We start from the raw sequence: 25,624 nt of genomic DNA on the forward strand, positions 1-25,624 counted from the left end.
TGAAACAGAAAATTTAGTATTGGAGTATAACGTTCTTATATAATGCTGAAAGTTAATTTTATGGTGAACAACCATTTAAGTGGTTTAGAATACTAATAAGTTACATATTTTGCCTTGGTTTTGTCTGTAAAAAGTGAATTCCAATTATGTAGAGCAGGGGTGTCAAACTCAATCACATAAGGGGGCCGAAATCTAAAACACAGGCTAAGTCGCGGGCCAAATTTTTAATTAATATACTTAGTAAGATACTAAGGGGTATATTTATCACAATGTGTAAAAAGTGGAGTAAGACATTACCAGTGATGTTGCTCATAGCAGCCAATAGATGCTTTGCTACTGTTGACATCTGATTAATGATTGGATGCCTTGGGCAACATTACTGGTAATGCTTCGCTCCACTTTTTACACAGCATGATAAATATACCCCTTAGTCTTAGTTACTATGTGAGGAAAATGGAAATTGATCAGGCTGGATGGTCAGACACACTCACCAAGGGCCACATAAAACAGCCAGGTGGGCCGGATTTGGCCCCCGGGCCTTGTGTTTGACATATATGATGTAGAGAGAAAGAGAAAAAAACAGGGAGACACGCTAGCAAGTGGTCCCTGTATAGACTTCAGAGCATTGAACCGTTAATCCCAGGAAAAGGTAATGATTATTAACAGGTAATTCACTTGATCAAAATAGGATAGGAAATTAAAACTTAACCTTTATTAATCAAACTTAAAAGGTGAAGTATATCTTAAAGAAATCCCCATTAAAAATCGCCTGGGGTGATGTTCAATAACAGTAAGAACTATGAGGTAGTGTGAGGCTGCCCAGAGTAAACCTTGTCTGGTTAAATTCGCTAAATTGTTGCAGTTTGAAAGATAACTTTTGTATCGAAATTCTCTGCTTAAACAGCCCTGTGGAGGCAGTCAGGGAGAGATTGTGATAAACCTGCAACAATTGTTACGAAAATGTTGCCATATAAGGAGAACTCAGGTCGGGTTTCCTTATAATCTAAAGTCAGTCCTTGAAAAAGGAGTGTAGTGTAGGGGCGAAACGCGCGTCGGGCTTTGAGGGGGGTGGAACGGGTGTTGATGCGGGGCTTTGGGTTTGGAAGGGTGGGCTGAAACGTCTGCACGAATGATGTGCATTTTATTTAGCTAGGGTGCTTCAATATATAGAATGGGAGGTTGGGCTATAATATAGAGTTACCAGAATTTATTCTATTGTGGGGTGGTGGACACAGAAACGGCTGAATTTCAGCCCTAAGCTAAAAGAGATCCGCACCTCATTTCAGTTATAACAGGGGTTCGAATCCCCTACTCTGTCAAGCAGTGACTTTAGATTATAAGGAAACCCGACCTGAGTTCTCCTTATATGGCAACATTTTCGTAACAATTGTTGCAGGTTTATCACGATCTCTCCCTCTCTCTAATTTCCTATCCTATTATGATCAAGTGAATTACCTGTTAATAATCATTACCTTTTCCTGGGATTAATGGTGCAATGCTCTGAAGTCTATACAGGGACCACCTGCTAGCGTGTCTCCCTGTTTTTTTTCTCTTTCTCTCTACATAATTTTACTTCAGTTGCACGTTACCCCAGTACTCTTACTCTATTCCATCTAATCTCAATGCGAGAGTATAGACGGTTATTTTTTGAAAGTGTATGGTTAGTGTGGATGGTGCTAGCTTTTTCTACTTTTACATGTGAATTCCAATTACTCTGCACCAAATACAGCCATGCACAAATCATCTGTTGCTTTAGGTGCATATGACAGAGGTTTTGCACATGCTGTCCTATGTATATAGCACTAATGCTGCAATGCTTAAAGAAGAACTATATCCCCGGGTGCTGAAAGCCCCCTTAACTATCACAGCCTTGACCCCCCCCCTCACCTCTCCCTTATCACATAGTTTTTAAACTTAAAGAAGAAAGAAAGCTGTTTTCAATCAACTACACTAAAATGTTCCTTAGAAGCCCCCTCCTGAAACGTCGTTTTATTTTTTAAAATATAATTACGTAATTATTGCACCGATGCATAGAAGATAGTCTTCTTTCCAGAGTTTGTGGCTGCCATTTTATTTGCAACCACGTCACTTCCCTCTGCCTATACTTCGTACTGCACATGCGCCTCCTAGTGACCCCACTCACGCTCTCCATGCTAGGTCAGTAGATAATGTAAATAAACCAGCTTTATTAGTTATGCAAGATTAGTACAGACCTCAGTCAGGCAGACCTGAACGCTGCTTCCTAAACTGTACCTCAGCTCTCTGTAACTAAGTCTATTCTGTTCAGTGCGTTGCTATAGTAACGCCCTGGGCAGAAGCGTAACTGTGATTGGCGATGTGAGCTGACAGGAGGGGCAGAGAAGTCAATGATAACACTCTGAAATGTCATGTGACCCAAGCATCATCAATACAGCAGAGGACTGAAAGCTGGCTACTGCACATGTTTGGGGCACCTTAAGAAGGGAATGCGCATGCGTGTGCCCAAAATAAGCTTCATTAAAGGACAAGGAAAGTCAAAATCTATGAAGCACACTATTAAATAGTACTACTATTGCTGAGTAAAAACGCTATATTTCTGGCTTGCCTAATGAAAGATTACAGAGATACGCATACTACATTCTACATACTTGTATCAGTGAACAGCGCCGCCATCTCTAACAAGGGATGCCCACTCCCTTTCCCTCACTGTCTCTACTGCGCATGCGTTCCCCCTGTGCCCCCCCCCCCAGCTCACACACCAACTTGTCAGCACCAGCCAACTTACACACCAACTTGTCAGCACCAGAGCTCTGCTCTGTTTCGCTCCGCTCCCCGCTCTCCTCCCCCCCCCCCCAGTGGGATTTTATCATTGCTCTTCAGCCAAGAATCTTTGTTTGCAGAAACGCTCAGGCACTGTGCGTACAATGTAGCCCATTCAACTTGTGATGCATCTCCCTCCGGCAAGCCCCCAGTGACGTAACGGCACTCATGCCTTGCTTTTAACTCTGAGTGTCTGGGGAAAGTAATGAGTCACTTCCTACATGGGTATTGTGACGCAACAGCCTGCAAAGTTACAGTCATAACTACAGTGTGACTGAGGCACTGCGCCACATGTGGAGCTTAATATCTTATAGTAGTCGGGATATCTGTTCATTCGGTGCCAGTATTTTGGGGATCATGCAGCTTTAAATGGAACGCTGGTTGATCCCTTTGCATTCATCCCATTCCCTTCAGACAATCAGTATTGTGGCTGTAGCTGCGCTACAGGACAGTATGACATATTGGTTAAATGAGCTGTGCTTAATGGCAGGGGCCTAATGTAGGGAATACACAGTGAGGTACATTCTACTGAGATGTAGGAAACAAGATGTTACACGTTCTGCTAGGGGGAGCTCCTGTTTGTCCCCAAGTCTGGGCAGGAGCGTTGCATTATGGGAATCTTCTCTACCCAGCTCAGCATTTTTTTTCTACCTGTTTGGCTTCTGATCTTCTAAACAAGTGAAATATGGGGAGACTTTAGGGCACTATTGAGACAACTGAAGGTATGGCTGCAGCTTGAGATTAACTCTTTGGTAGCCTTTCCTTCTCCTTTAAGAAAGCAAAACTTTCTGTGCATTGCACTACAGGTAGAAAGTTTTTTAGCAAACGAAGAAGCACTGTGCAGAAACCACTGAACACTAGAATGAATCATTAACAGTAAGTATATGTTCACCTTATTGCCATTAATTGCAGCTTTAATTTTTTTTTTTACCTTTAGTTGTCCTTTAACAACTGTCCCTATTGCTAACCCCTATCTAAAACAGCAGAGTAGCACAGTAACGTTCCTGGGCGAAATCTTCTTAGTAACTGAAGACACTTAGGGGCACATTTACTAACCCACGAACGGGCCGAATGTGTCCGATTGCGTTTTTTCGTGGGAGGTTTCCAAAATCATGCTAAGTCTGAAAGTTTCGCCCGCCGCTTACGAGCGCTCAATACGAAAAAGTCGCGACAAGATACGAGCGAATCGTAATGGCTACGAAAAACTCGCGTTTTTTCGCGCAAGTCGTAATGGCTACGAAAAACTTGCGTTTTTTCGCGCAAATCGTATTGGTAACGAAAAAGTCGTGACAATTTCCGAAAAGTCGTAAAGGCGGCAAAAAAATCGCAAAAAATACGAAAAAGTCGCAAAATGTTCGTTTTCCTATCGGAATTTTTCCAATGCGAATTTGTGAGTTAGTAAATGTGTCTCTTAGGGTCTCTCTGTGCATGCGCAGTTCGTGGTTGCAGGAAATCTGCTTAAACTGCACATGCACAAGCAGGGTCTGTGTCGGCGGTGAGACCCAAAGTGTCTTCAGTTGCTAAGAAGATGTTGGCCAGGTACGCTGCTGTGCTACTCTGCTGTTTTAGCTAGGGGTTAGCAATAGGGACAGTTGTTAAGCTTTAAAACTATGTGATAAGGGAGAGGTAAGGGGGGTTAAGGGGGCTTTTAGCACCCGGGGATATAGTTCTCCTTTAAACCTTGTCATTAAAGGAAAAGTAACATCAAGTTTAAAATTAAAATAAAATTAAAATATAATGTACTAAACCCTTACAGCATTTTACTAAGACAGCCCAGAGGTTAACCAATCATATACTACCAGCGTTCCAGAGGCTTGTAAGTCTAAAGTGAAAACAAAGGGTGACACAATGAATAAAGTACAAGACAAAGTGGGGGAAGTTCAGAGAATGGAAAATATGCCTGCTATTTACAATACCAAAATATTTAAATATGATATGTGGGCAAATATAATTTCCATTCCAACCCCACCACATCTTAATATTCATATTGTTCCATAGGAGACCCACATTGAAAACTTAGTTCTTGGATATATACTATGTCATGGCATAACCAATAATTCAAATTTTGGATCATGTTTTTATGTGTCCACCCAGTATGTGATGTGTTATTTTACTTGATTTGGTACTGTTTTGTTTCACATTTCTTTTATTTTCACTTATTGTTTTGTGTCTGTTAATCATGAAAAAAACAAAAAAACAAAGATAGAAAAAAAATATATACAGTGGCTTGCAAAAGTATTCGGCCCCCTTGAACTTTTCCACATTTTGTCACATTACAGCCACAAACATGAATGAATTTTATTGGAATTCCACATGAAAGACCAATACAAAGTGGTGTACACGTGAGAAGTGGAACGAAAATCATACATGATTCCAAACATTTTTTACAAATAAATAACTGCAAAGTGGGGTGTGCGTAATTATTCAGCCACCTTTGGTCTGAGTGCAGTCAGTTGCCCATAGACATTGCCTGATGAGTGCTAATGACTAAATAGGGTGCACCTGTGTGTAATCTAATGTCAGTACAAATACAGCTGCTCTGTGACGGCCTCAGAGGTTGTCTAAGAGAATATTGGGAGCAACAACACCATGAAGTCCAAAGAACACACCAGACAGGTCAGGGATAAAGTTATTGAGAAATTTAAAGCAGGCTTAGGCTACAAAAAGATTTCCAAAGCCTTGAACATCCCACGGAGCACTGTTCAAGCGATCATTCAGAAATGGAAGGAGTATGGCACAACTGTAAACCTACCAAGACAAGGCCGTCCACCTAAACTCACAGGCTGAACAAGGAGAGCGCTGATCAGAAATGCAGCCAAGAGGCCCATGGTGACTCTGGACGAGCTGCAGAGATCTACAGCTCAGGTGGGGGAATCTGTCCATAGGACAACTATTAGTTGGAAGAGTGGCAAGAAGAAAGCCATTGTTAACAGAAAACCATAAGAAGTCCCGTTTGCAGTTTGCCACAAGCCATGTGGGGGACATCGCAAACATGTGGAAGAAGGTGCTCTGGTCAGATGAGACCAAAATGGAACTTTTTGGCCAAAATGCAAAACGCTATGTGTGGCGGAAAACTAACACTGCACATCACTCTGAACACACCATCCCCACTGTCAAATATGGTGATGGCAGCATCATAGCAGGGACAGGGAAGCTGGTCAGAGTTGATGGGAAGATGGATGGAGTCAAATACAGGGCAATCTTGGAAGAAAACCTCTTGGAGTCTGCAAAAGACTTGAGACTGGGGCGGAGGTTCACCTTCCAGCAGGAACAACGACCCTAAACATAAAGCCAGGGCAACAATGGTTTAAAACAAAACATATCCATGTGTTAGAATGGCCCAGTCAAAGTCCAGATCTAAATCCAATCGAGAATTTGTGGCAAGATCTGAAAACTGCTGTTCACAAACGCTGTCCATCTAATCTGTCTGAGCTGGAGCTGTTTTGCAAAGAAGAATGGGCAAGGATTTCAGTCTCTAGATGTGCAAAGCTGGTAGAGACATACCCTAAAAGACTGGCAGCTGTAATTGCAGCAAAAGGTGGTTCTACAAAGTATTGACTCAGGGGGCTGAATAATTACGCACACCCCACTTAGCAGTTATTTATTTGTAAAAAATGTTTGGAATCATGTATGATTTTCATTCCACTTCTCACATGTACACCACTTTGTACTATAATACTATAGCCATTCAAGTTGTAATAGGGCTGCACAGGTTACATATCAGATAAACTCTGTAGAATACAGTGGTATTCTACAAAGGGTATCTGAATGGCTCCCCCCATTTTGAATTTTTGTGTATTTCCAATTCCAAAACAAGATATAGAGCACTAATAACTGACAAAAAAATATATTTTTCATAATAAAGAGACATATAGTTAAAACACTTTGGATAATATAGATACAAATAACATAAACATCTTGGATTTTATGCAAATAAATACAAAATATATGGAAAGTCCTAAGTCTCCTGAGTGCTCCAATACAACATATGCATGGTTTTAAGGAGACTTATGACACTGCTAAATTTTCCAACCACTTTAGAAAGCTGCATTCTTTAGATCACAAGGCCCAAAATCTTACAGTACAGGAAACCATACAAAAAAAGTAGCTTTGTTTTATAAAATCATACATTTTTAGAAAGTAAACATTATGTGCTGTTGTACAGCACTGTGGGAATATGTTGGTGCTTTATAAATACATGTGAATAATTATGTTGGCCTGAATAATTCAGCAAATCAGAAGTGTCAGACTACCTGACTTCACTGCAATTTGATCACTGCATGTCTCAGTGTTATAGGTTTCAGAAATTTTGAGGCGGATAACTGTAACTAAAGAAAGGCTTCTTCAAGGCACAGGTTTGATGTTACTTGATTATGTGTGACCTATTTTTTTTTTTTTTTTAAATATAAATTCAAGTATTTATTTTTGTGTGCCAGTGTTAAAGTTGTTTGTTAAAAATAAAACCGTTCTTATGATAGTTGCCTTTACTAAAAAAAAAATTCTGTCATCCACTACAGGCCTAGGAATGACCCTGAGTTATCTGTTCCGGGAGCCAGCAACTATTAATTACCCATTTGAAAAAGGTCCTTTAAGTCCACGGTTCCGTGGTGAGCATGCATTACGTAGGTATCCATCCGGTGAGGAGCGCTGCATTGCCTGCAAACTCTGTGAGGCAGTCTGCCCTGCACAGGTATGTTTGGGACATCATATTGTTACATACCATTGCCTTCTTACCATGGCAAGCAATGTAATTTTAGGGTCCAGTACCTGTATGTTATACTGTTTGCAGCTGCCACCACACCACCAATTGGAAGTGGTGATTATTTCTCACTTACTTTGTAACTATTTTACTGTATAACTTTTCAAAGTTATACTTCCTGAGTAGATATGCTCGTGCTAAGAAAGTGTTTTATGTTTTGCAGGCTATTACAATTGAAGCAGAGCCACGTACTGATGGAAGCCGTCGGACTACAAGATACGACATTGACATGACAAAATGTATCTATTGTGGGTTCTGCCAGGAGGCATGTCCTGTCGATGCAATTGTGGAGGTACCAATGCTTTGTTCTTTTTCATAACCTTTTATAACCTTTAAAATCATGCCCCCCTTTTTTTTGTCACAATCTTTATTTTTCCCCATTTTAAAATGCAAATTATGGTTTTGGTTCAGTTCACTATTTAGCCAAATCCAGCATCCAGAAATTATAGATTCAGTACATTGGCATGTCAAGGTATTATCACTGACTTAAAACTAAACACCCAGAATCGCTACACATGCTGTTAGCTTATAGTACGCGCACAATGGGAGATTTGTTGTCCATGGTAAATCCTCTGAAAATGGCTTCCCCTTGCCTAACCTTTGGAGTGTGCCTTCTTTAGCATTTTTCCATGCGGTGTACTTAGCACCTAGTTTAAAGTGGACATAAATGACCAAGAAAAAAATTATTTAGCAAGCTAATGTAAGTACCATTTCATATAATGTCCTACTTAAAGAAACTGTTGGTTTTGAATGAGTATCCCCAAGACAATGGCACGATTGTGCCAAAAATGTCCTTTCCTTCACTAACATTTGGATTGCTATATGTAAAACACATTACATGGGCAGGGGGGTATTTGGGTACTAAACCTAACATGCCCCTACTTAGTGCTTGTGACGTCACGCACACACAATGTCGCGAAAGTGGCATCACACACAGCATGGGTGTGGCATCACTTCTAAAGAACCCTACTTTACACAGTTCCACAATTCTTCTGCATTTCTTGGGTTTGCCTCAGAAACTGCATTTTTTTATGTCACCCCACAAATTTTCTATTGGATTAAGGTCCAGGGATTTGGCTGGCCACTCCATAACGTCAGTCTTGTTGGTATGAAACCGAGATTGCCACACCATGCTTCACTATCTTCACAGTGTACTGTGGCTTGAATTCAGAACTTTTAGTGACTTGTTGACGGCCAGGTTGGTTTCAGATTTGGTGGTGGGGGCCTCCACCCTCCCAGCTAGACATCTTTTATTCATCTTTTAAATGGAGAATGGCATGCAAGGAATATTTAATCTAAAGAGCCTCCATTATAATTAGTCCAGAAACACACTTTAAAAAAAAGTAGTTTCTAATAAAACTACCAAATTATAATGCAAACCAGCTAACACACGTTCATAGGGCAGTATTCTTCTCCTACAAGGACATGTCAATGTAAAACCCCTAACAGTAGTAGGTGTTTACGCTCCTTAAGCCAACCATTCCCAGTTTTTTCCCAGTTAATTTTGTCAAGAGTAAGAAATCTTAGACTGCTCAAAACGAATGGAGCACAGGCAAAGCCAAGAGAAATCGGCACAGAATGGATTACCTCGCTAATTAAACCCCACACTGCTATTATTTATATAATCTATATTATTAGTATAATCTGTATAACTGAATCATGCCAATGGGCAGGTTGGTTTCAGAACCCCGCCCTCCCCCTTCCCACAGCCAGACATCTTTTATTCATCTTAGCGCGCACACACACAGAGCAGGAAAACTGAGAAGGGGACATATGAATTGTTAACTTTGAAGCAACATCTGACAAACTGTGTGCAGCCCCTAGACCCTAAATGTTACAGCATTTCTCTTGAGGCCAGTCACTGTGTTCTTTGGCAAATTGTTACCTCTTCGGCACATTCTATTTTTCAACAGTTGGACTTTGCAGGGGCTTCTTGCCAATAGCTTGGCTTCAGATAGGTGTCTTCTAATTGTAACAGTACAGTAACTTTAGACCTGATCTTCCTGGAGCTGATCATGAGTCTTTTTTTTTTTTTTTTTTTTAGGCCACTATGGCTATTCTTCTATCCATTCAAATCGTAGTTTTCCATTTTCTTCTACGTCTTTCAGGTTTTGGTTGCCATTTTAAAAGAATTTGGGATCATTTTAGTGGAACAGCCTATGATTTTCTGCACTTGTTTATATGTTTTCCCCTCTCAAATCAACTTTTCAATCAAAGTACATTGTACTTCTGAACAAAATCTGGAACAACCCATTACTCAGATTTTCAGATAGAAATGCACATTTGCTGCCTTCCTTAAGTAAGGGCCATAATTGACACCTGGTTTTTCACAAAATGAATGACCTCACTAATTGAACTCTACGCAGCGATTATTTTGAACAATAATCTGTATAACTGAATCAATTAATGATTCAATTAAACAGAATTAGAGCATGGTATCCTAACTGTCAAAAAATAAAGATCTGAAAACAAAGATTGCTCAGTATCATGGTTTAGGGGAATGCTACAAACAGCTCAGAGGTTTACACTGTCAGTTTCAACTGTAAGGAATGGAATCGGGAAATGAAAGGCCACAGGCAAAGTTGCTGTTGCTTGGTCTGGCAGGCCTAGAAAAATACAGGAGTGGCATATGTGGAGGATTGCAGGGCTGTGGAGTCGGTAGATAAATTCTCCTACTCCTCAGTTTCTGATACTCCTGACTCCACAACTCCTCTGTTTTTAATATGCTAATGCAGTGCTGTCCAACTGGCGGCCCACTTTAAATGGTATCAGTACTGAGATTAACTGCATGGTTCTCACCTCAGATTCAGGCTGTAATCCCTCTGTATTGTTTAAACATCTAATCCCCTGTACTGCTCACACCTTTTAATCTATGCATTGTTCACCCCCTGCATTGTTCACACCTCCTGCTCAGGCTGTAATCACCCACATTGTTCAACTGTTCACACCTCAGACCTGTGTGTAGGCAGCATAGGGTAGGGAGGGTATGGCACAAACAGGCAGCATAGGACAGGGAGGGTATTGAACACACAGGCAGCATAGGGCAGGCAGAGTATGGCACACACAGGCAGCATATGGCAGGCATAGTATGACATACACAGGCAGGGTAGGCAGAGTATGGCACACACAGGCAGCATATGGCAGGGAGAGTATGGTACACACAGGCAGGGTAGGGCAGAGGATGGCACACACAGGTAGCATATGGCAGGCATAGTATGACACACACAGGCAGGGCAGGCAGCATATGGCAGGCATAGTATGACACACACAGGCAGGGCAGGCAGAGTATGGCACACACAGGCAGCATATGGCAGGGAGAGTATGGCACACACAGGCAGAGTATGGCACACACACACACAGGCAGGGTAGGGCAGAGTATTGCGCACACACAGGCAGGGTAGGGCAGAGTATGGCACACACAGGCAGGGTAGGGCAGAGTATGGCACACACAGGCAGGGTAGGGCAGAGTATGGCACACACAGGCAGCATATGACAGGCAGAGTATGGCACACACAGGCAGGGTAGGGCAGGCATATGGCAGGCAGAGTATGGCACACACAGGCAGCATATGGTAGGGCAGAGTATGGCACACACAGGCAGCATATGGCAGGCAGAGTATGGCATACACAGGCAGGCTAGGGCAGAGTATGGCACACACAGGCAGAATATGGCAGGGAGAGTATTGCAAAGGCACAGGCAGGGTAGGGCAGAGTATGGCACACAGGCAGCATATGGCAGGGAGAGTATGGCACACACAGGCAGGGTAGGGCAGAGTATGGCACACACAGGCATCATAGGACAGGCAGAGTATGGCACACACAGGTAGCGTAGGGCAGGCAGAGTGCTGCCTGTGTGTGTGCCATATACTTTTTCTACCCTATGCTGCCTGTGGGAGGTGAACCTGGCAGGGGTTTGTTCTGGGAGTTTGTTAGCAGTTGGAAATAGCCATTAAATGGTCCCTAAGGTGTGTAATTATATGCTGGGGGTTGCTGTGCTATCCACAGGGGAGGAGGAGTCATATGGATTTTAGGGTATGTCTTAATATGACATAATATAATTCTTTCACGTATGAATGATGGTTGATATCCCTGAAGTGAGGACCAAGGCTTTGGGTTTTTGCTGCACTACCACCATTGTGATAAAATGGGTGTGGTTAGAAGTGGGTGTGTTTTAAAAGGGGGGAGTGGTCAAAACTGGCTTCCATTAGCGGCCCTCCACCATGTATGCGCGAGAAATTCTGGCCCTCGGCACCGCAGAAGTTGGACAGCACTGTGCTAATGTATTTTATACATCCAGGAAGGGGCAGGTGGGAAGGGGCACTTAAAACACGACTGAACTGATAATAAACTGATAGACAATTTTATCTATACTTCTACTCCTAATGATTTCCCTAGAATCCCATAGTCATGTTTAAAGTTTAAGCTAACATTACAGCTGAATTACAGCAGTTTTTCAAATGTTTTAAAGCTTCAGTCTTAAACTATGGTCTATCCATTCCCTTCACGTATACAAGTATTTCTAGTTATGAGTGAGAGTTAGGCTGGGTTCCCAGTGGGCATTGGGTTCCCTGTAACAGGGGAACATGACGCAGTGGAGCTGCCACACCTTTTAACTGTGCGTTACGCCCCATTTAGTGAAGCATACAGTCAATGAAAAGCTTCATGGTCACTCAACGTGTTCGTTTATGCACTGTGTGCATTGGGCTTTATTCTTTGACTGTTTGTGAATTGGGACATTTAAACTTGCTTTATTTATTTTTTTTTTTATTTCCATTTAAATTTAGTAGGAGTCGGAGTCGGTTCATTTTTTGCCGACTCCGACTCCAGGTACCCAAAATTGCCTCTGACTCCTCGACTCCGACTCCACAGCCCTGGAGGATTGTGAGAATGGTTACAGACACGCCAAAGATCACCTCCAAAGACCTGCAAGAACATCTTGCTGCAGATGGTGTATCTGTACAACATTCTACAATTCATTTTGCACACTTTTATACACCTGTATACACAAACTTTGTTTTTTAATTATTTTTTTTTACCACTTTGTTTTTAGTTTCTTTTCCCTAAAAACTTTATTTTGACAGAGTTACTATTGGATCAGATATTCTGACCACTTATTTGTGTGACTTATTTTGTTGTTTCACTAATTTGCACAATTTTTGTGGTTTTATTGCATTTTTATCCCTGTATTAGTATTCCTGATCTGTTTTTAGCATAGATTTGCCATATGTAACTTTGGTGTAGAAAAATAACTTTACCTATTTTGAATTCATCAGATTGTGTACTTAAAAATATATGGTTTTCTGGGGGTCTCTGTATAGTAGGGGGTGTTACGGCACATAATTCACTGTCAGGGGGTTCTGTGTGCAAAAGCTGAGCTGGCAGGCAAGAAATCCATATGCGCTATTTTCATTTTGGGGTCAGTACATACCGCAGACTTTGGTATATCTATGCATATTGGGCATCAAACTGTTCAGTAGACCGTAGGTGTTTCTATTTGGGGTGATTTGCCTTTTGTATGCAAGAAATTGTGTGAGATAAATGCAGCAAATTGCAACATTTTTAGGTGATTTTCTGAAATGTCATAAAATCGGCAAACAGGAAAGCTTTACGGCTTGGTACTTTGGAGTAAAAAGAAATGTGTACCCATTATAGATTCGGGGGAATGTATACTTTCCAAAAATATGGGGGTATGTTCCCATTGGGGCCCCTACATGCCACATATTTGGGTAAACCTATACATATTGGGTATCAAACTGTTCAGCGGACCCCTGGCGTTCATATTTAGGGTGTTTTATTTGGTTACTTTATGACCTGTAGAAGATAAGATACTATAGACTGGAAGCCTTGAAGTGATTTTTTTATAAATTTCACAAATTGTGATAAAAACCAATAATTTTAGGAAAGCATTGTGACTCGATAGTTTTGGAGTAGACAGACAGTTGTGCCTATTCTGGATTCCCCAGAATTTGTCTTTCCAAAAATGTACAATTTTCTGGGATAACCCTTCTGTTAGTGGATTTTTTGCAGGGCTGTGGAGTCGGAGGCAATTTTGGGTACCTGGAGATGGAGTCGGCAAAAAATGATCCGACTCCTACTAAATTTAAATGGGAATAAAAAAAAAAAAAATCAAGTTTAAATGTCCCAATTCACAAACAGTCATAATTAATTACTTCTCTGCTATAAGAATAAAGCCCAGTGCACACAGTGCATAAACAAACACGTTGAGTGACCATGAAGCATGCTTTTCATTGACTGTATGAATGTATAAAATACATTTGCATATTGAAAACAGAGGAGTTGGAGTCGGAATAATCAGAAACTGAGGAGTCGGAGAATTTATCTACCGACTCCACAGCCCTGATTTTTTGGCCTTGAAATATGTAAGTATGCAGCTTTCTGAAGCAGTGCTTTGGAAATTTGGTAGTGTACTGCTGGGAGTTTTTGACCTATACAAGTGCAAAATCTCCTTTAAAACTTTGGGTATTGGCACGTTCAGGAGACATGGGACTTTCCAAATTAGTTGTATTTTTGTGCATAAAATAATTTTTGTTTCTGGTATATGTGTTTATATTATGGAAAATGTTTTTTTATTTTTAGACATGTAGAAGCCTATATCTTGTTACAGAATTGGAATTACACCAAAATTCTACCATACTTTGAAAGCTTAGGTTGTCCTGAAAAAAACGATATAATGTTTTCCTGGGTAAACTAAAAGTCCCCCCAAGGAAAGGCCCCTAAAGTGAAACAGTGCAAAATATTAATAAATGTCTGGCAATACAAGTTCCGCTTTGACCAAAACGGCTGGCAGTGAAAGGGTTAAGGAAGGCAGCAAATGTGCATTTCTCTCTGAAAATCTAAGTAATGGATTGTCCCAGATATTGTTCAGAAGTACAGTGTACTTTGATTGAAAAGTTGATTGGAGAAGATGAAAACATATAAACAAGTGCAGAAAATTAATGGCTGTTCCACTAAAATGATCGCAAATGCTTTAAAAATGGAAACCAAAACCTGAAAGATGTGGAAGAAAATGGAAAACTACCATTTCAATGGATAGAAGAATAGCCAAAGTGGCCAAAAAAAAAGACAGCTCCAGGAAGATCAGAAAGTTACCTGTGAGTACTGTTACAATTAGAAGAGACACCTATCTGAAGCCAAGCTATTGGCAAGAAGCCCCTGCAAAGTCCAATTGCTGAAAAATAGAATGTGCTGAAGAGGTTACAATTTGCCAAAGAACACAGTGACTGGCCTAAAGAGAAATGGTGCAACACTTTGTGGGCTTGATACATGCAAGATAGTTCTTTTCAGGTCTAGGGGCTGCACACCGTTTGTGAGATGTTGTTTCAAAATTAACAAATCTTCTGTCCCTTCTCAGTTTTCCTGCTCTGTGTGTGCGTTAAGATGAATAAAATATGTCTGTCTTGGGTGGGGGGAGGAGGAGGGGTTCTGAAACCAACCTGCCCATCGTCATGATTCAGTTATACAGATTATACTAATAATATAGATTATACAAATAATAGCAGTGTGGGGTTTAATTATATCGACATATTAGAATTTTTGTGTTTGCACCTTTAAAATATAACTTTTATTTCATCACATTAAATTAAAAATAAATTACACTAATTCTTAATTAAAAAACCACTTGACCATCATGGGCCACAGTGGAATAAATCATTACATTCAAGCTCATGTCTAAAAACACGGACAGGAAATGCATTAGATGATACTATAATTACCTTAAAAAATATAATGGGAAAAGGGGGAAAGAAGGGGGGGGGAAGACACCAGAGAGAGAGGGAAAGAACTTAGTTAATCCAAGATGGGACTAGAATTCATTAACATACCTCCCAACTGTCCCGCTTTCTGCGGGACAGTCCCGGTTTTTAGAGCGCATCCCGCTGTCCCGGATAGTTCCATGAATGTCCCGCATTTCCGTAATAAATTACGGAAATGCGGAACATTCATTGACTTACCCGGGACAGCGCGATGCGTTGGCGCTCCTTCCTCCCCAGCGGCTCCTAGGTGTATGCGGCTCCTTCTCCGGCGGTCCCTGGCCCTTTTATAAGGTTGCGCCCTTATGCACGGGTGACGTCATTACGCACGGCGCAACCTTATAAAAGGGCCTGGGACCGCCGGAGAAGGAGCCGCATACACCTAGGAGCCGCTGGGGACGACGAAGAAGGAGGGAGCGCTGTGTATGGGGGGGGGGGGCTGTCTCTATTGGGGGCACTGTGTATGGCGGGGGCTGTCTCTATTGGGGGCACTGTGTATGGGGGGGTGTCTCTATTGGGGGCACTGTGTATGGGGGGGGGTGTCTCTATGGGGGGCACTGTGTATGGGGGGGTGTCTCTATTGATTTTTTTTTTTTTTTTTTTTAATTCCCATTTAAATTTAGTAGGAGTCGGTTCATTTTTTGCCGACTCCATCTCCAGGTACCCAAAATTGCTTCCGACTCCACAGCCCTGCAAAAAATCCACTAACAGAAGGGTTATCCCGCTGGGGAGGAAGGAGCGCCAACGCATCGCGCTGTCCCGGGTAAGTCAATGAATGTTCCGCATTTCCGTAATTTATTACGGAAATGCGGGACATTCATGGAACTATCCGGGACAGCGGGATGCGCTCTAAAAACCGGGACTGTCCCGCGGAAATCAGGACAGTTGGGAGGTATGTTAATGAATTCTAGTCCCATCTTGGATTAACTAAGTTCTTTCCAAAAAGTGGAAATACGCCAAAGAGGAGCGTTCAGCAATTTTTGATAGTGTTAAGTAGATAATAGAGTTCCCAATCTCCAAAATAATTATAGTACAAAAAATAATAATAATGGTTATAATATAAAGAGTAATAATACTGCAAAAATCATAATAATACAGAACAGAAAAAAGAAAGAGTAAAGAGAATTAAAGAATTCTACTATTTAAATCTTGATATGATTCTTTAACTAATCAGGAGAAACTTATCTCCGTATAAAGGGGGTGAAGGTGAACCCTTCATTTAGACCTAAAGGTGCTCTTGATTTAAGTCTGTGAATCCATTCACATTCTTTCTTCAGCAGAGCGCTATTAATATCTCCCTTTCTCGGTCCCAATTTAACCTTTTCAATTCCGAAAAAGGAAATCGCGGTCACATCAGAATTGTGGAAATCCCTGACATGTCTGGCAAGGGGGGTCTCCTTCTTATTAATGATGGTCCCTATATGTTTGAGAATCCTTCTACGCAGTTCCCTAAAAGTTTTCCCGACATATAACATAGGACAGCGACACATGCCCACATAGATCACTCCTTTGGTACGGCAATTAATGAACTGTCTAATTTGAAAATTAGCCGTAGATCCGGGTTTCTGAAAGGATTTCATAGGTGCCATGTACTGACATGCTTCACATCTATAGCACTTATATGAGCCCACAGTAGGGGTAAGAAAGTGTGTTGGTAATTCGTGTTGTTCACTGAAATGACTGTGAACTAGTAAATCCCCCAGGCTACTAGATCTCCTTGCCACCAAAGTTGGTGTATTGGGCAAAATCTGGCCTAGATCACGATCCCCTTTTAGAACACTCCAATGTCTGTTCATGATAGATTTGATGTTGGACCACTGATTGTTAAATGTGCCCACACATCTAATATCTGCTTGTTGTTTTTCAATATTTTTGACATTGGTGCCAAACAACAAAGTATGGTGATCTGAGTCAAGTGCTCTTTGATACGCCCTTTTGAGACACCGTTTAGGGTATCCCCGTTGGATGAATCTGTTCTGTAGATCTGCGGCCTTGATCTTAAAGTCCTCTATATCAGAACAGTTTCTGCGCAATCTGAGGTATTGTCCCACTGGTATCCCCTTCTTCAGGGGTGTGGGGTGAAAGCTAGAAAAATGCAACAGACTATTTGTGGAGGTCGGTTTGCGATAAATCGTAGTGGAAATCAACCCTTCCGGAGTTATTTCTAAACATAGATCTAAAAAGGGTAATTGTTTACTACCAAAATCACTGGTAAAGTGCAAACCCAGCTTGTTAGTATTAAGGTGAGAGAGCATGCTATCAAATTCAATCTTATTTCCCTGCCACACAATTAGAATATCGTCGATATATCTTTTCCATAGCATGATCTTATGGAGAAAAGGATTATCTGCCGGGTTAAGAGCAATGATTTCTTCCCACCACCCCAAATAAAGATTTGCATAACTGGGGGCACAAGAGCTCCCCATTGCGGTTCCCCTGATCTGATGGTAGAACCTCCCATCAAAGAGAAAATAGTTATGCGTAAGAACAAATTGTAATAGGTCAATTAGGAAACTAGTTTTCTCATTGCCATACTTTTTGATCAGGAAATACTTGCCCCCTATAAGTCCCATATTGTGCGGGATACTCGTATACAGGGCCTCTACGTCAATGCTTACCAGATGACACGTGGGGGTCAAGTTTTACCCCCTGTAATTTCTGAATAATGTCATAATCGGTGCCATATAGAGATCAATAAACTTTTTAGATTTCTTACTGTTGACAATTATTTAAAACTGGGAATTGTTGGCTTTAGGAGCGTAAATACCTACTACCGTTAGGGGTTTTACATTGACATGTCCTTGTAGGAGAAGAATCCTGCCCTATGAATGTGTGTTAGCTGGTTTGCATTATAATTGGGCATGATCCGTGAAGCAGGATTGCCAATCCTCTAGTTTTATTAGAAACTACTTTTTTTTTTTAAATATTCCTTGCATGCCATTCTCCTTTTAAACGAGAGTTAAGGTCCTTGGCATTGTGTGACAAAATGTGTAATGTATATTTGTTAGAATTAGCCATAGTGGACACCCATTCTCAAGTTGCCTCCCTTTGTTTCCCTGGTAGAGGTTTACGTCGTTGTGGGATTGCTGTATTCTAGGTGTAGGCTGTATTCTAGGTGTATTTGACAGAAAGCTTTCTGTTCGTGTGGGTGCTTCAGAATATGGGTGTGACTTTCATAGTTTAAAGGGATATCTCCAGTTGTATTGGAAGTTATGTTGGCAGAGATAAGTAGTAAGTCAGTTTAGAACACACCTTTTGGCTAGGTTAGACAGTGCTATGACTGGGACTGCAGCTCTGAGTCCTCCGTAAAAAGAAACGCCACGTCTTTCATTTTATTCTGTATACCTGATATTCTGTGTCAGACTTCCTGCTCTCAGAAAAAACCTTTAGGGCACAGCACGGAGTCTGCTCAGTTTGCTCCTCTCCCCCCCCAAATCACTCCTCGCTGCCACTCCCATCTCTGCTGTGTAATCTGAGTTTAGAGCCTTTCCAGGAGCAGTATGCAGGCAGGGAGTGCAAGTGAAGTCAGACAGAGCACTAGAATGGCACTTGTTATCTTAAACAGAGGGAGCTTCTATGGCTGGTTACTCAGGTATAGTACAGCATTCTGCGGAATAAATATAGTGTTGTAGCTTGCACTATCTACAGAAAAATGCCTTTCCTTCTACTTTAAACCTGTGTTATTAGATTCATTTTGTTTAAGCACCATTGAGTAATTCCAAGAGAGAGAGAGAGAGTGAAAAATAGGGTTAGCAAGTCTCAAATAATTACAACGGTTATGCAGAAAGGTCCCGGTTAGAATTAGAAGTTAGATGGCCTTCATAAGGGTTGTAAGCAGAGTGTGGATGCCTGACTAATGTCACTTTATTGAGTTTCTCCTGCACTTATTTGCTTATAAAATCAGCTCCTTGTGCTTTAAGAAGACCAAGGGCTTGTGGCCCGCACTTGTTGAGGTGAAATCCACCATGGCTGGCACCCTGACGTGCTACGGTGTCAAAGCCGATTGGGTAATGGGTGCTCTGGGTGTTTTTACCCACTCAGATGGCTTTTGGTAGCAGTATCGGGGTAAGAGCTATGGGTGGTGCACCCTCCCCAGTCCATTGTTAGCAACCCCCCCCCCTTAAAGTGATATATATATTTTTTTTTAGTAGACTTAAAGTTGACTCTGAGATATAACACTGGTAGGGACACTAGTCTTGCTTCAATTAAGCCAGTCACTTCTAAATGTTTCATTTACTCACGGGCAATAGCAAGAGGCAGGTTACATTTTGTTTGGAGAAAAAGTAATCATGAGCGAGGGGGGATAATTCATGATTATAAAAATGTCACCACAAGCAATTACCCTGGCAACATGTAAATGTGTTATGTCCTAATACTATGGATTTGAATTCGCAGTGACCTTATGATTGTGAACATTTCATATATTAATTCGCCAAAGGCACTAAATAGATAGAGCACAACAATTTTATAACAAGTATATAGTTTACCGTATATAGTTTTTCTTGGTTTTGTTAATCACGGAGTATGCAAGACATATTTGCAGTATTGCCTATAGCAGACTTAACTACAAATAGAATATTTCAGTGGTATGAATAGTTAGGGGAAAGGACAGAAGGAAATTGTGAAAGACAGAAACTTCAATTAGATTTAGAAATAATGTTTAAATCATTTTACATTTTTATTAATGTATATTAATTTTTCTCTGGCTGGACAACCTCTTTAACCCCTGCCTTGCCCAGTAGTTTAAAATATACTTATAGTAAACTGTCTGTTTATAAGCCCTGTTTTGTTAAACATTACTGGTTTCGGCTAAAGCTCAGTTGGGCGCATTATAAATACAATTTAATGTAAAATACAGGATAAGTGTTTCATCTTTGGTCTGATTTAATTAGAATATCCTTCTTTCAGGGCCCAAACTTTGAGTTCAGCACAGAGACTCATGAAGAACTTTTATACAACAAGGAGAAACTTCTGAATAATGGAGACAAGTGGGAAGTTGAGATTGGAGCAAATATACAAGCTGACTTTCTTTACCGTTGAAATCTGTCCCTTCAGCTACTTCAGAACACTCAAGCCCATGAATAGCGGATAACTTGTGTGAGCCGTTATCATCTCTAACATGGTCATCCTTTAGTATGATTACACTTCAGAGTACTTAGTTATATTTTGGAAAATTATTGTAAAGAAATAGAGGAACATTTGTGCAATTGTCTTTGTGAATATTAAATTTCTTGTGTTCCAAATTCCAAAAGTAATCTTTAATTACTTTAATCTAAGTACTAAGCAAGAATGCCTGGAACTTCAAGAACAGGCTGGCTCAGAACACGGTTGGGGTGGACAACTATGTTTTTGACGTGCTAAAAAACACTACTCAGAATTAACTATCATTTCACCATTCTGAGTTATCCTGCTTCACTGCCTTATTTGTAAAGACCTTCTGGCATGCCAGATCCACCTGTGATTTTATATAACAAACAAGCACACTTCTCATTTTAAATTGAGTGTACACATGTAAAAGATGATCACATTATTTCTGAATCTGAAACATATATTTCATTGTCTTCATGTACTCCATAACAGCTTGCTGTTATTAATTAGAGTTGATTTGCTGTAGTTAAAATATGCATGATCCTGAATCCACAGAGATCTGTGCTTTCATGGCAGCAATTAAAGGAATTGTTCAGTGTAAAAATGAAACTGGGAAAATAGATAGAATGTGCAAAATAAAACATGTTTTTAACCCTTTCACTGCCAGCCGTTTTGGACAAAGCAGAACTTCTACTGCCAGACAGTTTTTGAACATTTTGCACTGTTTCACTTTAGGGGCCTTTCCTCGGGGGGACTTTTAGTTTACCCAGGAAAACAATATATCGTTTTTTTCAGGACAAATTTTTGTGTAATTCCAATTTTGTAACAAGATATAGGCTTCTAAATGTCTAAAAAATGAAAAATAATATTTTCCATAATATAAACACACATACCAGAAACAAAAAATATTTTATGAATGAAAATACACCTGATTTGGAAAGTCCCATGTCTCCTGTACGTGCCAATACCAAATATATATAGTTTTATGGAGATTTCTCACTTGTATGGGTCAAAACCCTCCAGCAGGACACTACCAAATTTCCAAAGCACTGCTCGAGAAAGCTGCATACCTTAGATTTTAAGGCCAAAAATTCCGCTAACAGAAAGTTTATCCCAGAAAATTTTACATTTTTAGAAAACAGATTCTGGGGAATCCAGAATAGGTAGAACTGTCTGTCTGCTCCAAACTACCAAGTCGCAATGCTTTCCTAAAGTTATTGGTTTTTATAAAAATTTGTAAAAAATTTTAAAAATCGCTTCAAAGCTTCCAGTCTATAGTATCTTAACTCCTAAAGGTCATAAAGTAACCAAATAAAACACCCTGAATATGAACACCAGGGGCCCACTGAACAGTTTGATGCCCATTATGTATAGGTTTACCTAAGAATGTGGCATGTAGGGGCCCCAATGTGAACATACCCCCATATTATCTATCATTTCTGTCATTTCAGCTTCTGCAAAATCAACACATTTACATCATTATATGTGGGATAATGCTAGTAAAAAGTACATTCACCCCAGAAAGTCATATATTTTTGGAAAGTACACATTCCCCCGAATCTAAAATGGGTACCCATGTCTTTCTACTCCAAAGTACCAAGCTGCAAAGCTTTCCTAAAATTGGCAATTTTGATAACATTTCCAAAAATCCACTCAAAGCTTCCAGTTTCCAGCATCTTATCTCTCACATAGCATTAGGTACCAAGATAAAACACCCTAAATATGAATGCCAGGGGCCCACTGAACAGTTTGATGCCCAATATGTACAGGTTTACCTAAGAATGTGGCATGTAGGGGCCCCAATGTGAACATACCCCCATATGATCTATCATTTCTGTCCTTTCAGCTTCTGCAAAATCAACACATTTACATCATTATATGTGGGATAATGCTAGTAAAAAGTACATTCACCCCAGAAAGTCATATATTTTTGGAAAGTACACATTCCCCCGAATCTAAAATGGGTACCCATGTCTTTCTACTCCAAAGTACCAAGCCATAAAGCTTTCCTAAGTTTGACGATTTTTATGGCATTTCCAAAAATCACCTCAAAACTTCCACTATGCAGCATCTTATTTTCTACAGGTCATTAGGTACCAAGACAAACCTCCCTAAATATGAACCCCAGAGGTCTACTGAACAGTTTGATGCCCACTGTACATAGGTTTATCAAAGCACATGGCACTTAGAGACCCCCAAATATACCTTGTGCACACTAATTTCATAGCTTATCTTAACCTAATTCATAAACACACTGCAGTTTTATGAGGGGTAGAAGCTGCAGAAATGTAGGGTGACTCCTAAAAACCATATATTTTTGGAAAGTACACATTCTGAGAAATCCAACAAGGGTAAAGAGTCCTTTCCTACACCAAAGTACCAATCTGCAAAGCTTTCTTAAAGTTAGTGGTTTTTATGACATTTCAGAAAATCACATAAAAATGTTGCAATTTGCCGCATTTATCTCACACAATTTCTTGCGTACAAAGGCAAGTCACCCCAAATAGGAACACCAGAGGCCTACTGAACAGTTTGATGCCCAATATGCATAGATATACCAAAGTCTGTGGTGTGTACTGACCCCAAAATGAAAATAGCACATAAGGATTTCTCGTCTGCCAACTCAGCTTTTGCACACAGAGCCCCCTGTCAGTGTATTATGTGCAGTAACCCCCCCTAACTATACACAGACCCCCACAAAACCATATATTTTTGGAAAGTACACATTCTGATGAATTCAAAATAGGCAAAGTTGTTTTTGTACACCAAAGTTACACATGGCAAAGCTACGCTAAAAACAGATCAGGAATACTAATATAGGGATAAAAATGTAATAAAACCACAAAAATTGTGCAAATCAATGAAACAACAAAATAAGTCACATGACAGTGTAATTAGTGGTTAGAATATCTGATCCAATAGTCACGCTGTCAAAATAAACAGTTTTTGGGGGAAATAAAATTTAAAAAAAAGTAAACAAAAAAAAAAAAGAAAATTAAAAAGTTTTTGTGAGTTTGTGTATACATGTGCACATGTAAAAGTTGTGTGACAGTGTGTATATGAGTGTATATGAGTGTATATAAGTGTGCAAAGTGGAAAAAAAAAACAAAAAAAAAACCTGTGCTAAATTGTGTTGTATGTGTGTATAAGTGTATATAAATGTGTGTAAGTGTGTGTAAAAGTGTGTATAACTAAAAAATAAAGTCACACTTACCTGTCTGAAGGTCAGATCGGTTCCCTGCTCTCCTTCTTGCAGTCGCCGAGGAAGTAGGTGGGAGGCGGCTCTGGGGGGGGGGGAAGCAGGAAGCAGTACAAGCATCAGATGCGATGCGATCGCATCTGCTGCTTGTAGGATGGTCCTGCGACAATCGCATCGCAGGACCATCCCCCCCAACCCCTTCGGCTCGTTGCCGAAGGGGTTGGGGGCACATCTGTCTCTCTGCACCGGCGGCTTTTGCGATCAGGCAGAAAGAACGTAGGTACTAAGTCGTTGGCAGGAAACGGTTTTTTTAAAACAACGTAGTACCTACGGTCTTGGCAGGGAAAGGGTTAATATGTTTAGCCAAAAATGTAATCTATAAAGGCCGAAGTGAACGCATGTCTAACGTGGTAGCCAGAACTCAACCTCCTCTGCAGCTTTCTAACCTGTTAAAAGTCAGTAACCACCTAACTTCATTTATTTATTGGACGTTTTGGGAAAAAATCTCAGGATTAACTATTAATCACACTAAATCCATTATCTGGGCATCAATATCTCAACTAAAACCTCTACTTTGTATAAACATAATTATCCACAGCTATGGAAAATGGAGAGAGAAACCCTCCAACATTGAAACTTGGTTCAGCAGAATTCATGCTATCAAAATGACATTACTTCCAAAGATAATGTCCTTTTTCAGAGTTTTACCCATCTTCATTCCTACCACAGAATTGATAGCCATGCAGAGAAGGTTACTTCAATTTATCTGGGCAGATAAACACCCTAGGATCACTCAACAAGCCATGTACAGATCCAAACAACAAGGAGGCCTGGGAGTTCTTAATCTCCAATATTATTGTATAGCAGCACAATTAACTCCCCTCACTCGACTACATGCATCAGTCCCACCTAAATGGGTAGATATACTCTCCCACCAGCTTTCTCCAATTTCTCCTTGTGCCTTGATATGGTTTCTTTATGTTCGATGCCCAGATATTATAGACCCTTATATGATTCGCTAATTAGCTATATGGGATAAATACAAATTCCCAGCTAAATTTTTATCACTCTTCCTGCTTCTCCAATATTGGGCAACTCCCTATTCCCCCCGGGATTAAAAAAAATGGATGTCAGTTTATCAGTTCTATTCCATATCAGGCCTAAAACCAATACTGACATAACAGAGGAAATCTGGTCTCAAATTTGGGAATCCACCACACACTGTTCCAGAAATATTTCTCTTATGGAAACTTCTTATAAGGTCCTTATGCTCTGGTACATGCTTCCATTACGTTTACATAAAATAATCAATTAATATAGCGAAGACTGCTTCAGGAAATGCGGTCCACCTGGAACCATGTTACATATTTGGTGGTCATGCCCAAAGGTACAGAAATTTAAAATGATAAACATGGCCAAAGATGCTGGGGTGATGCTGGATGCACAATTGGCCACAGTTTAGTTGGTGCAAGGGTAACTATTGTGGTTGGGGATGGAGGATCTGTGCACTGGCGCTAAAACTAAAAGTCTGCCAGGAGGTTTTACTTCCCTTTTAACAGAAGACAACACCTACGGAATAAAACTTAAGTGGTGCTGCATTCATCAACTGAGAGAAAAAAAAAATGTACTGATATGTTCTACCATATTTGCCTGTAAAAAAGGCAGGGTATCTATTCTCTGAAAAGCACAATCATTAACACTAGGACAGTACAGCTGAGAGTCACCTGATGGCAGACTAACAACAAATTCAAAAATGTCTGTAAAATGTTTTTCAGATAAAATCTGAAAACTATCTATTTAAAAAACAATTTCACAGATATGGATATAGCGATTTGTGAATATTGGGAGAAATCTATTTCCACTTTTATTTTGTATCAATATTACCACTTTTTTGAATTCTCACCTTTGTGTGGGAAGATTTAATGTAAACATCAATGTCAAAATAACTTTAAAGAAGCTGTTCACCTTAAAATTAACTTTTAGTATGGTCAGAAAAAGCTAGTAGGTTTAT

At 40.3% G+C, this 25,624-nt stretch overlaps 1 protein-coding gene across 4 annotated transcripts in view; it reads left to right on the plus strand.

Moving 5' to 3' along the window:
- The window catches only part of ndufs8 (NADH:ubiquinone oxidoreductase core subunit S8), a 32,757-nt gene extending 11,683 nt beyond the window's left edge, over positions 1-21,074 (plus strand). For 3 of the 4 annotated variants that reach the window (XM_012960895.3, XM_012960898.3, XM_012960896.3), the window contains 3 exons: positions 7,317-7,489; positions 7,722-7,850; positions 20,235-21,071. In XM_012960895.3, coding sequence (XP_012816349.1) covers positions 7,317-7,489; positions 7,722-7,850; positions 20,235-20,366 — 434 coding nt within the window. In that variant the 3' untranslated portion in view covers positions 20,367-21,071. Of the gene's footprint in view, positions 1-7,316; positions 7,490-7,721; positions 7,851-20,234 lie in introns of all 4 variants that reach the window. The other variant, NM_001006929.2, reaches the window with a different exon arrangement.
- The last annotated feature ends 4,550 nt before the right edge of the window (positions 21,075-25,624 follow it).

The sequence above is a fragment of the Xenopus tropicalis genome, chromosome 7, assembly GCF_000004195.4.
Source record: "Xenopus tropicalis strain Nigerian chromosome 7, UCB_Xtro_10.0, whole genome shotgun sequence".
NCBI lineage: Eukaryota > Metazoa > Chordata > Amphibia > Anura > Pipidae > Xenopus > Xenopus tropicalis.